This window comes from Glossina fuscipes, unplaced genomic scaffold, assembly GCF_014805625.2.
Source record: "Glossina fuscipes isolate IAEA_lab_2018 unplaced genomic scaffold, Yale_Gfus_2 61418, whole genome shotgun sequence".
Classification (NCBI taxonomy): Eukaryota; Metazoa; Arthropoda; class Insecta; order Diptera; family Glossinidae; genus Glossina; species Glossina fuscipes.
The window spans coordinates 204405-218447 of NW_024003633.1; the positions used below are offsets into that span (position 1 = coordinate 204405).

Sequence of the window (14043 nt, forward strand, 5' to 3'; positions counted from 1 at the left end):
CACAAGTAATTTTCCAGGAACATGGCACATCTATCGATATTATTTGAAGCAGATATTGGAGTCCTTTTATTTTCAATGAAAGCACTGGAGAAGTTGCTGTCAGAGGAGTATTCGCACCACACTAGAAATCTCATCTGCGTCAGTTAAAGTTCCATTGGGAGTGCAGATGGCAGAAATTTGGTTCAGGTTTGAAGACCCATTAAGTCTGTTGATTTTGTTCCAGACAACTTTCATTGATGTATTTCTGTGAATTCGTCTCGAGAAAAGTTCGAAACTAAGTGCGTTTGATTTCCGTAATTCCTTCCTGGATAGAGCATTGGTCTTTTTGTATAATAATACGGAGAATAAATTGTGGAGTTCTTGATGAGAAAACGACTGCAAAGGTGAAATATAGAGCGAAAGCACTGTAAATTTTATATTTAACGTTATTTGTATCGCTACGGCTTGTATATTTGAGCTTAAATTTATGCGTTTGTGAGGTATACTTGATTTTATAAAAATACCTACTCCTTGTTTGGAATATGAATTTTGATCAGCATTCGTGAAGTATCCAGTATATGATTTGGGTGGAATAGGATTAAAAGAGCTTCTACAATGGGTTTCTTGAAGCGATAAAAAGGTTGGATTAAAATCACTTATGAGTGTACGGAGTTCATCAAAATTATTAATAAGTCCCTTAAGGTGAATGATTTATTCTTACCAGCAGAATAATCTGTATTTAGGTGATTTGGTACATTTGAAGCGCAACCGGTTGGCGCACGTGAATAATTTGGAATTGAAGGTTGATTAATGGATGAAAGTATGGATTCATTAACACTTGTGATTTGTTGAGTAAAGTTGAGAGCTGGAGATTCTGGAGAATTTGGTACATTAGATTTTAGCAAATGTGTTGTTGTTTTAATTTTTTCAATATTTGCAGTTGCTTTGGTTTTCGAAGGTTGATTAATGGATGAAAGAATGGATTCATTGCCACTTGTGATATGTTGAGTAAAGTTGAGAGCTGGAGATTCTGGAGAATTTGATATATTAGATTTTAGCATATGTGTTGTTGTTTTGATTTTTTCAATATTTGCAGTTGCTTAGGTTTTTTCAATATTATCTTTGGCAAGTGATGTAACTGGTTTCGCAATATAATTTTTGGTTAATGGTGGAACAGGTTTTTCATTGGAAGCAGTTGCAGTTAAAGTCTTACTAGGCTCGATTTGCGAGGCAACAGCAGCATAGGTATTACTTTTGCCAATACCATGGGCTACAGATGGATTTCTTTCCCGGTATGTGCGTCGCGCTTCGCCCATGCTACAGTAATTTTCTGTTTTGATTTTTAATATTTCACGCATCTGTACAAAACGTGGGCATTGTTTGTCTAACGCTGAGTGTTGATCATTGCAATTTATGCAGAAACTACGGGTACAGCTTTCAGTATGTGGAGGATGACCACAGTTAGCACAAGACGCAGCATTAGTGCATCTATTTGCCGTATGACCCAGACGTTGGCCATTTTTACACCTCATAGGATTTGGGATGTATAGTTCTACTTTACATTTATACCACGCCACATCAACTATTCGCGGTAATCGATAGCTATCAAAAGTTAAAATAATCCTTCCTGTAGGAGAGCGTGTTTTTCCGTCATCATTCAATTTGGTTAATTTATATACTTCAGTCACTCCTTGAATGCCCATTTCGCGAACAATTTCATCTTCCGGCACATGCTTTAAGCAAGGGGCATAAATTACGCCTCGAACCGAGTTAAGTTTCTCATGTAGTTTAGCTGAAATAGCACATAGATTAGCTAGAGATTTGGCCTTTATGAGTTTTTCGGTTGCGCGCGGGTTCCCAGCGAGGACCAGTAAATTCCCATCGCGTAGAATCGAGATGGAGTCGATGTATGTTGTAATGCTATTTAGAGCTTTTTTTATAGCAAAAGGGCTATTTTGGGAAATTGTTATTCGAGCATCGGTTGAAGAAATAACAATATATTTTTTATCAATAGGGGTTATATCGCTGATCGGCAACAACGGAAAATCGGAATTTTTACTTTTTTTCTTTGGGGGGATGTATCACTTAATAGATAAAATCTATTCGAGTTTTTGTCTGGCGGCCCCGGGTCCATTATGCCTTATTGTTGTCTATTGCTTATTATTTGTGAAATAACCACTCACTTGAAAAGGTTTGGGAACTGTGGAAGAAGGTTGGGAACTACTAAAGAAAAGTGTCAAATGTTTTCAATTTTTTTTTTTTTTATTTTGTTTTCTATTTTTTATTATATATAGACGAAACAAAAGCACATACGCGATATCCGTGTTAACCAGTTTTAGCAATAACACTGAAAAGACAGAAGTTAAATACACAAAAACACCAAAAACACTGAAACAATTGAAAAAACGCAGACGAAAAGAAAACACGCACTGCACTGAGTCAACTTAAATAACCCTAATATAACTTTTGAAATTTCTACAAAACAAACGAAATAAGTGAGAAGAATAAAGTCGGGCAAGGCCAACTTTAAATACCTTACACCAAATCTCATAATATAATTATTCGCTCGTTTCGGTAATAACACATCAAAAATTACACATTATTTTCAGGAAACCCCGCTTATTGGAGGAAGCTCGGGGCATCACATGACGGTATCCAAATTTTGCAAACTTGATTTGCTTCGTAAAAATTTTATTGTTTTCCACCTTTGATCATAAAAAAACTAGAAATAAGACTTGGTCTCCATATAAGGGTCGCCTTTTCGTGATAATCCCTACATATCTTAGGTTCTAAAAAATAGCCCTATGCGACTTGAATTCCGTATCGTTCATTTTCCTCATAACATATTAAAAATTAAACGGTTTCCTGAACGACTTATTATACACATGAAAAATTTTACATGGAGTGGGGTCCAAGGTATAGGCCTACATGGTTGAAATTTGGTGCACTTAATGTTTATGTCACATTACTATCATGAAAAAATTTTTATCATAAAACGTTAACCAACCGTTATCATATAAGGATTTACATTTCCTGAGAATCCTTATATGTGATGGCATCCAAAAAATAGATCTATGTGGTCCACATTTAGCAAAGTTGCCAATTTCTAAAATAGTCAATTTTTTTCTATGAGCCGTTGTTCGCCATGAAATGTATGGGTACAACTAGGTTATAGGCCTATCGCTTTATAGTTATTTAATAAACGAATAAATGAAATGAAATTAAAAATAAAATATTGAAAATTCGACTACCTTACCACAGAAAAATTAAGTTTTCGTAGGAACAGTTTTATAAGAAGGGGTTCAAGAGATTGCCTCGTCGAACCAAATTTTTCATACCAATTTAGAATGACGAAATATTCTTACACATCAGTACATCAATATCAAAATATCTCAAAATTTTACGACATGTAGGTTGAATACATATTTACATGGACAGACATAAACACAAGCTTACATCAATTGAGAAAATGACTGTGAATAGAAATAAGGAGCTATCTTAAGCTGTTCTTGGTGTTATATACATCCGTACAGGCTTAATTTTGAATCTACATAACACATATGATAGAAAACCGCACAATAGAGGCGTACTCAAGTATTGATCTGACGAAGCTCATATGAAGATCGTTAAGATCTTTAATGAAACCCTGCGCCGACCTAGCTTTTCTTATACACGCTTTCATTTTAATAACCAAAATTGCTGTTATATCTATGAACATAGTTTTTACCTTGCTTCTCCCAAAACGTTGCTGGGATATTCGCAATTAACTTTGTAGTTCCTAAGCTGTTGATTAGAGGAAAATATAAGAAATTTGTTCTTCATACGAACTCTACAATCCAAACTCTGCACTTCTAAGGGCGCTGCCAGAATGAAGCCTCATTTCCGTTTTCGAGCTTAAAACAACCAAGTGGTAAACCCAATGCCCAGGCGGGCTACCATACTGTTTTACATGAAAATTTAAGCAAAAACACATGGTTTTAGAACTAAAAATAAAGAATCCACGTTAACGTAAACAAAGAATCTGACGATAAGAAAGCTAATATAAAAGTAAACAAGTTTGTTTATTGATTAGTGATAAATAAGATTGATTAGATATAATGAAATGCAGATATAAAAAGTAAATATTTTTTTGTATATTTATTGATCCATAATTTGAAAATTGCCATTGATCACTCCTTAATAAAACAATAACAACAAAAAAAATATATAAAATAATTTGATGAATATACATCAAGCTTAAATTAAATAGTCTTCATTGTTGGTTTTCGATTTTTTTACAAATTAGTGCATGATGTAAACCAAAAAAGCATTCGCATTTCATTCACACTTGACACAACACATCATCTCCGCAAACGGCAGCTGGATAATTTTTGTGTTTACCGGTGTTAGTGAAAAAAAAGGAAAAAAAAAAAAAAGAGATTTTAAATATTTGAAAAAAGGAAAAGAGGTTTAATAAAGTAATAAAATAACCAAAGAAAACAATTTTAAGAAGGAAAAGGAGGGAAGGAGGAGGAATCTCTCGTGAGAGAAAAATTAAGAAGCAATACATATATTCAATTGTTATTTTTTGTTTTTTCTTTGTGATTATTTCTTTTTGTGTTGCCTGTGACAACAACCAAAACAACATCAGCCCGTCTCCCTATGGAGACTGGGTCTGATCTTATAACTACTAATAGAGACTGTTTTGAAAATTTTTACATGAACGCCACTGGGCACAACAAGAGATCGAAAATGGGTGAGAATAATATTCTTTTATCTGATAACGGAGAAGCTAACGCAAACGTTTTAATTCCGCCTAGTAAACAGGCTACCGACAAGCCCTCTGATTTGGGTGCCACAGCCGCCCCAAATCTCGAGATTAATTTGTACGATTGCCTTTCCAACTGCAATTTTGTCGTTTTTGTCGAAACGTGTGCGGACGCAGAAGGAAATCGCATCAATATTAACTCCAATCTCTATTTCTATGATTACTTGAAGGATTTCGGTATGTACGGCTTGAAAGAATTAAAAGTTGTCAGCAGGGGTAGAGCCAAACTGCTTTTCAGCTCCGCTGCCAATGCCAACAATTTTGTTATGAATAATGAATTTAATAAAAAGAATTTAAAAGCGTACATACCGAGGTCGTTCACTGAGAGATTTGGAGTTATTCGAAACATCCCACGCACATATAGTGTCGATGATATAATTAAAAACGCCGAATCCGATATCTCAATTAAGTCCGCTGTCCGTTTCCAAAGAAGAAATCCCAACAACAAAGACGAGTGGATTCCCACAACCACCATCAAAGTTTGGCTTCAAAGGGAGAGCCCTCCCTAAGGCAATAAAATGTAATTATTGTAATCTGTCGGTCGAATACTTTGTACCCACTTTAAAGCAGTGCTTTAAGTGTGGCAGATACGGTCACGTATCTAAATTCTGCAAAGCTAAAGAGAGCAGGTGCCTTAACTGTGGAAAGTCTCCGAAGTGTGTAAATTGTGAGGCGATGTCGTACTTGTCCCGTGGCTCAGGTGAGCACAACGCTCTCAATAAGTGTTGCCATAATAGGGAAATTGAATTAAACATCAACAGGATAATGGCGATTAAAAATCTTTCGTAAAAAGAGGTCAAAGAGAATTTTTCCGAAAATTATTTCGAATGTCTCGATGACAACACTTATGACGGCAATTTCCCTCCACTGGGGAACACGTCTGCTATTTCGACCAAGGATGATAATCAAAATGCCAACAAAATCTTAACCAAAAATAAATACAATGCTGTCGTCAAAAGGAAATTGGTTCCCTCCAAATCTCTTATCAAATCATCCACCAAGCCTTCTCCCAATACACCCCCAAAGTCGTCTGGAACAAGCCTTCTTGGACCGAAAATTTCAAACAACTATTTGCGGTCTTCAGAACTTGAAAGATTAATTCTCACGATTCAAGAAAGTATCCGTCCGATGATCCCTCACAATCTTATTGAAGAATTTGAAGAAAAAATGTCTGTCTGTGCTATTTCTTACCCCGTTCGAGCATCCATTACTGCGAGGAAATCCCGTTGGGGTTCTTTCTCAAGTTTCAACATGATAACCTTTTTACAATATAATATTCAAAGTGTCCGACGTAACCTATCTTTTCTAGATTTTTATTTAAACTCAAACAAGATTGATTTTTGTATCTTAAGTGAATTTTTTCTGAAAGATGAAAACTGTTTTGAAGTTAAAGTTTCGAATTATGCCTCAGCCACCAAATGCCGAAATGATGGCTATGGTGGTGTTAGTATATTAGTTAAGAAAGGTGTCAATTTCAGACGTATTCCCTATAACTCTGCCGTTGACATCATCATCATCAAAACCATCAACCTGAAACCGAATCTTTTCATAGCCTCATGCTACTTTCCACCCAGTCTCGATGTGCAAACCTTTCGTGATGAGATTCAGAGATTATGCGACTTTCTTGACGGTGAACAAAATGTGATTCTAGCTGGAGATTTCAATGCAAAACACCGCCTGTATGGCGATCAAATCTCTACCAACAAAGGCAAAATCCTTGTAAATGCCATCAATTCCAGCAGTTGCAGTGTCTTAAATAACGGCAATACTACCTTTCACTGTAAACAGAGCGGTCGCACGGCGAGCAGTGTCTTGGATCTAACTTTCTCGAACTCAACTATTTTATCTTTCAACTGGAACACGTCCAATGTTTCCATTGGCAAAAGTCAGCCCTCCCCCAGTATATTCCACAGTTGTAACAATTCCGTCAAGAAAATAGAAAATTTCATTTCATGCAACTTCCGTATGGACCGTCTGTCTAAAGTTGATCTTCCTTCTGATTTATCATCAATTCAAAGTGGCTTTCAGTCTGTGATCATGTCTGCTAGAACCATTGAGTTCTTCTCACCTAAACCTTGGTGGAATCCTTCCCTGTCAACACTTTTCCGCAAATACCAAGCTGCAAGAAAAAAAATGAGTAAATATGCCAATCCAGCCAACTACATTAAATATATATAAAAATACTGAAAGAATGGAGGTCTGCAGTTAGAAAGGCGAAAAGGGCACATAGAGCCATCGCTATTACAGAGTTATGTGGTAACGGCAACCCACGTTCCTTCTGGAATTATATCAATGGTCATCGACATTCTAGTCGAAAATTAAACGGTTGTGCTGTATGGAATGACCGTGATAATAAAAAATACTTAGATATGCTCAAGAGCTACATTCCAATTGTTAATCCTATTACAATGCCTTCAATTCCTTTTAGTAGTATCAGTAACACACCCTTTTCATTGCATGAACTAATGTATGTTTTACATTCCAGAAAGAGAGCTACTGCTGCAGGTTGTGATGGAGTCAAGTATGACATGCTCACAGCACTGTCTGGAGGAAGCTTTAGCATGCTTTTGCATGCAATTAACAACTGCTGGTCCACCAACTTTACACCCTCTGATTTGCGTTGCATCAAAATAGTTCCCATTCCCAAGCCAGGTAAAGACTTAAATGATTTAAGTAGCTTCAGACCAATTTCACTAATATCTGTATTCATAAAGACCATCAACCTCATGGTTAAGGAGAGATTAACTGCTTTCCTGAACATTATTCCAGCTCGGTCTTACGCCTATCAAAAACGCAAATCTACGAATATGTGCGTTAATGAACTGTGTTTTCTCATAGCCAGCTTAAAAAAAGCAGGGAAAATGGTTGTCATGCTCTCCCTGGACATCAGCAAAGCCTATAACTGTGTCAACTTAATTAAGCTCGGTAGAATTCTCCTAAACTTTTCGATTCCTCTTCAAATGCGGCTGTGGATACTTAATTTTTTATCCAAGCGTGTGTTGGTGATGGGTACCGAAAAAGTTGAAATATGCGGTGGTATCCCACAAGGCAGTTGTTTAAGCCCCATACTCTTCAATTTATACGCAGCTTCTTTGCATAATCTTCAAGATAACAAAACTCACATTTTTCAATATGCAGACGATTTTCTAATCGTATCTGCGGACTCATCTTTTCCAGCAGCTGTCAATAACCTCTCGATGAAAGCGAACTTGTTTTTCGATGCATGCGCTGATCTTAATTTATATTTTAACCCCAGCAAGACAAACACTATCTATTTTGCCAAAGGTTCTAAACGTGAAATCAGACTTCTTATCAAAGGTACCCAAGTTAATCAGGTAAAATCTCTTCGATTTCTTGGGAGAATTTTAAATGACAATTTAACCCTTCGTGGCCATTATAAAAAGGCGTTCAAAGACTGTCAGTCTGGATGCAACGTCATCGAACTCATGACAAACAATCACGCAGGCTTGCCTCCCAAAAATGCTTTGACCGTTTACAAATCTCTAGTCAGGTCCAAAATTGAATTTGGACATCCCATATGTTGCAATTTCCCAAAATATATTGAAAAACGTATACAAGCATTTGAAAACCGAATGTTGAAGCGTTGTACTGGACTGACCCCCTCAACTCCTCAACATACTCTCAATGTTATATCTGGTGAATGGCCCGTTTCCGAAAGAGCCCTTTTTTGCACTGCCAAGGAGTTAATTAAAGTCAAGATGATAAATCCTTCCTTTTTTCAGGAAATTATATCTCTCAGTGATACTGTCACTTGTAGCTATACTTTTTGCTATCAAAAACTTCGTCATATTTTTGATAAGTTAGATTCAATTCCCCCCTTGAATTTCATTACCAGCAAATGCAAAGTCTTCATGAACATTCTCGAACCGATCTCTACTTCAAAACAAAATGTCAACTTCTCTTGTATAAGGTTATTATGCCAAGAAAAGCTCCTTTTTTATTACAACAACGGCTACGATATATATGCCACCGACGGTTCCATCGGACATTGTGTATCTGGCTTCTCGGTCGTGAAACATCTATCTGAAACAGTACATCGAGTTAAAGTGGAAGAGAAACTTTCCCCTACTTTTATTGATTTGCTCGCCATTCGACATGCTATCATGGTTGCTATCTCCGATGGTATCAAACGTTTTGTTATTTTTTCCGACAGCAGGTCAGCTCTACTTCTAATAAATAAAAGAGATGCAGAAAATCAATATGTGTTTGACATTCACAAGACGTTGCACGAATCTCAAGTGGATGATTGTCACCTTGTTTGGGTACCAGGCCACTGCGGCTTTTTTTTAAATGTAAAAGCCGACTTTCATGCAGGGAGAGCTCGTGTTCATGGGACAATTTTGTCCATCAAACACACTCCCAATAGAGCAATTCGGGCAATTCGCAACCACATCCTTCAACAGCTAAACGACGAATTTAAAGAAATCGCGCGCGTTAAATACAATCGTCTTTTCTTTAAATTAAATCCCACATTTCAATTCAAACCCTTCTCTGTATCTTCTTTTAATTCCTGGGAAATCAAAATTCATTATAGACTCATGAGTGGTCACACTTATGACAAAGTTTATTTAAAAATGATTCGCGCTATACCATGGGATGTTTGTGAAGTTTGCAATGTTGTTGAGTCTGCTGAGCATCTAATCTTCAGATGTCATAGGCTTGATGGCATTAGAGATTCCTTTAACTTCTTCAAGTCATTGTAAAACTTCCTTCACATTTCGTTTTCCTTACAACGATTCATTCTATCAACTTTTCTTACTAACATTTAAATATTTCAAGACAGCGGAACGAATTCGCTTCTTCTAAAGAACACTTTTTCTATTTCCGAAAGGATTTCTGCCGAACAGGCTTGAAAAAAGTGGTCGCATCACTTGTTACATTCTATCGTTTCAAAAAGTCTTTGCGGTGTCTAAAACGACACGGTTTGTGCTTCATTTGTACTCTTTCCAAGGTTCCCATCGCCATATAAGACACAAATTTAGAGAAATGGGCCCATTTCTATACATATGGAGAAAGAAATTGTGCTTCTCTTTAGTTCCCAGCTGATATCAGAAGCGTAATCATGTACGCAGGCGACACGGTAGTAAAGGAAAGTCCCCAATAAAATCTAATCATATAAGCAAATGCAAACGGCAATATTTATTTTTCCCAGAAAATTGAACCAGGGTAACTTGGAAAATTTTTCCTAAAATTGCTATGTTTGTCAGGAAGTGACAATTTTCCATGAAGATTACGAAGATTATCGTCCATGAAGATTATTTGTTCACAATTCGACAGCGCCAGTTTAAACTGTGAAAAGGACGACAGTATGTTTTTAGATTAAGTTACGGATTGGCGAGAAGAAATAATAGAAATTTTTGCAGAAGTTTCGAGTTTCTAAAGCACATTTTCTTTACATCCTGGGAAAAATTGATTTGAGTAGCGGTGTGAAGACTACATAACTACCTACCGCGTCTGCGTCTATGTTAGCTATGACTTTAGAGTTTGTAATAACTTTCTCTTATTATTTTTAGTGCTACTCTTAAGTGCCACTTGAAGATGATCGGATATTGTAGTGACGAACGCACGTGTCGTTGATCTCTTGGGTTTTAAACTTCCGTCCCACGGACAGTCCACAGACGGTTACACCTAAAAGAACAGCACGTACTTTACTCTTACGGGCGAAACCTATCTTAATGAACGGACGTATTCTATTCCCTGGGTATCCTTTACTCTACCGAAGCTATGGTCTCCTTCGACCCATGATATTCATTGGCAGAAGACGAAATTGGGACCGGTGACCCTTTAAGTCATCTTCCTCTCATATAAAAGAAAGCTTTAACACATTTTATTTATATTGTTCTTCTCTTCTTTAATTCATAGTAATTTGAATATTGAAAACAATATTAATCATTCTATTTTAATTAACGGGGGCGGATTAGAAAATTAGTAAGTAAATACATATCATTAAATGAGACAAGTTAAATATAAGCGGTATATACATAAAGTAAGTACTATAAAGAATGCGTTACGCCGGTTGTGTGCTGCCAGAGATGATGATGTAGACATTAGAGTTGATGAAGATAATTATCTAGTTGATGACGTAATGATAACTGGAACTCCAAATCACAGCTGTATATAGTTTTATTATCACTCTTAAATATGTGTATACTGATTGTGTAGTAAATGTGTTGTGGTTTAATTGCTAAGGTACATGGTGTACACTGTGTCTATAACTGTTGATTTTTTTTAATACTCTCTCCCCTTTATTTTTCGTTGAGTTTTTCTTAAAACTTTTCGCTATATTTTTTAAATCTTTTCCCCTTAATTCTTTTTTTCGCTTTTTCTTGAAATATTTCGCTATATTCTTTCAGCTTGTTGGGTTTCGAAAGCTACTAATGGCTTCCCCGTAGTGACCATACTGTAAGTGTTGTTTCATTTTGTATTTGTGTCTCGTCGAAACCTGAAAATAATAAAGGGAAATAAAAATAAAAGTAATTAAGCACGACTAAAATTTTTGTTCACGTACTCTTCGGTATTCTACAGCATTTCTGCGCACCAAAACTTATAAACTTAGCTTGGTTGCAAGCTCAATCCACAATCGATTAATATTAATAATAGTAAAGTAATATATCACTCATTTATTCCATCGAAAATTTCCTGAAATCGTTCGTATTATTAAATCACCTGTAGCGCGAAGAATTAGTAAAACGAAAATAATATTTCTCCTTTATTTGTCCACGTTTAAACTCTTCAAAGACTTCTTCCTTTACAATATCTCTTATTTTGCTGTTGTGTTTTCAAAGGTTTCATATGAGATAATTCCATTTTATTTGCTCGTATGGAATTTTCGTTAACTCTTTTCATTTCATGCTATTAATTGGTGAAAAATGCATTATAAATGCGTATATAGTCTTCAGATTGAAAGCACGTATTACTTACATTTAGAAGGACTTCTTACTTATTCGCAGCAATAATATGTAAATTTCTTGTAAATCGTTTATGATCACTATATGGTTTCCCCAAAAAACATTGAAATTCGTTTGCCACTTTGTAGCCTTACCTAAATTTTACGTAATTTTACGTAAAATCGTCTTATTTTTTACGCGTCTCTTTCTAAAATTGGAAAGTTGGCGACAATTGCACATAATTAACGTCTTGACGAGAATCATCAGTATACATAAACAACAAAACAAGACGATCATAAGGACGGCAGTTGCCTGCTTACATGATTTACCCTTGTGTTCCGGTTTTTTCGTAGCGCAATATGCTGTTAACTCCTTTGAGCTTGACTAAAAAGAAGAAGATTCTCATTTTTATAACGTTATTAAAAAAAAGCCGTGTTCGTTGGATATAGAAAGCCAAATCGATATATAAAATTTATTTAAATGGACTCGTGCCCAACTATTACGCCATGTGGTTCCTGTACTGCAAAGACAATAGACACAAGCTGTCGCACATGCACAAAAGCCGTAACAAATTATCAATGCTTGCAGCATGTGATTGATGACAGCGATACTCAACGAAAGACTTACGGTGAATTGTTAAAAGATTTGTTGCAAATGGATGTAAGCCGCCAAATTTAATGATATTCATTCATACCGTCGGCAAAAAGTTATCCTTTATTTTAGCATATGTCTATTGTTGACGACTGCTTGCCACAAAGTGTTTGCAAAGGTTGCGCGGTTTTGCTAAGAAATATCTATGCATTTATATCGAAAGCCAGGGAAAGTCAGGCGGAACTTATGGTGTCCCTGAATAACACTAGAGGTATAAAATATTCCCAAGAAACAAGTTCTAAGGTATCTTTCTTAGAAGGAGTACAAATTAAAAAAGAATCTGAAAAAATCGATTCGCCTTTGTCGGCGTCAACGGAAGTACCAATTACAACGAAGATTGAAATGTTCAAAAGTGCACCGGCAACAAGTACAGAATTAGAAATAATAGGAAATCCTCTCTTGAATTTCAATAATGACATGGAAGTAGCGGAATATACACTAAGGTAAGTGCATAAATACCATTTTATCCAAGCATTGTAAACAAATCAGTTGCAGTGAAGTCAATTCAATTAGTGCCTGTAACGCAATTAGTCACTTAGAAACTGAAAATAAGGAGGATTTGAAATGGCTGCAGAACCCGCTGTCTGTGCGTCGTGACATGTGGGATAAAATGGACAAAAGTGACAAATTGTATAGATGCCAGTCTTGCGACAAAGTCTTTAGGACTTTCCACAGTTTACAGTGCCATCTCGCAACACATAATCATGAAAAGCAGTACAATTGTTCAGATTGTGGCAAGTCGTTTAAACACAAAAGTAGGTTAATGGATCATGTCCTTCTTCATTCACTTGAAAGACCCTTTAAATGTCATAGCTGCGATAAAGCATTCAAAAGATCATCAAGCTTGCAATCTCATCTGAAAATTCACTGTGATGAAAAACCGCGCACTTGTTCTGAATGTGGCAAATCATATGATCATGAAGATAAATTTTTGGCGCATATGCGAATTCATTCCTCCGGCAAGTTGTTTAAATGTCATTTTTGTCAAGAAATCTTCGGCACTTTAAACAACTTAAAATATCATCAGGTCAGTCATAACAATGAAAGACCTCACATTTGTTCAGAATGTGCGAAATCGTTTAAACACAAGGATCAATTGCAAGCACACATGCGTGATCACTTCTTTGAAAAACCTAGAGGAAGATCATATAATTGTTCGGAGTGTAACAGGTCATTCAAACATAAGGATAATTTAGATGTACATAAGCGTGTTCATTCTGGTTTGGGACCTTATGAATGCACCGAATGTGAGAAAACATTCAAATATGCGTCCGGACTCAAATATCATCTATTACATCACACTGTTCAAAAGCCATAAACTTAGTAAGGAAAATAAGCATAAGAACCAACGACAATACCTTCCGATTTCTGATAAAAGGCGTTAATGAATTAAAATTGTTATTTATTATATCAAATCTTAATAAACGGGCGTTTCGTTTCCAGTTTTTATTAGACTAAGAATTTCTTGTTTTGTATATTTGTATATTTGCATCAGATAAGGCGTACCTAAAATCGTCGGAATAAATACCAACTTTTTTTCTTGTTTTAGGGCATTTATCGCAGTGCTCAGGGAGGATGGCAGATGATCCGAATGAAAGTTAAACTGATGGCGGAGTAGTTCTTGTAATACGTTTATTAATTACAGAGACTCTATGATGAAACATGTTTTACAGGGTTGGACTTTATTCATTAACACAG

At 36.0% G+C, this 14043-nt stretch overlaps 1 protein-coding gene across 4 annotated transcripts; it reads left to right on the plus strand.

Moving 5' to 3' along the window:
• The first annotated feature begins 12088 nt into the window (after positions 1-12088).
• LOC119643615 (zinc finger protein 664-like) lies at positions 12089-13738 on the plus strand. Of its 4 annotated transcripts, none has more exons than XM_038042994.1 (4): positions 12089-12354; positions 12418-12556; positions 12602-12788; positions 12835-13738. In XM_038042994.1, exons 1-4 carry the CDS (start codon positions 12175-12177, stop codon positions 13661-13663), a joined length of 1335 nt encoding a protein of 444 aa, XP_037898922.1. In that variant the 5' UTR covers positions 12089-12174; the 3' UTR covers positions 13664-13738. The 4 variants fall into 4 exon arrangements, with proteins under 4 accessions (XP_037898922.1, XP_037898923.1, XP_037898920.1 ...); XM_038042995.1 differs by having other exon boundaries at positions 12418-12788; positions 12835-13100; positions 13159-13303; XM_038042992.1 differs by having other exon boundaries at positions 12418-12788.
• Positions 13739-14043: the final 305 nt, after the last annotated feature.

Coding starts and splice junctions, on each gene's coding strand:
- LOC119643615 (XM_038042992.1), top strand. CDS start 12,175: ATGGACTCGTGCCCAACTATTACGCCATGTGGTTCCTGTACTGCAAAG. Junction 12,355..12,417: donor AAGATTTGTTGCAAATGGAT/GTAAGCCGCCAA, acceptor CCTTTATTTTAG/CATATGTCTATTGTTGACGA. Junction 12,789..12,834: donor GTAGCGGAATATACACTAAG/GTAAGTGCATAA, acceptor TAAACAAATCAG/TTGCAGTGAAGTCAATTCAA.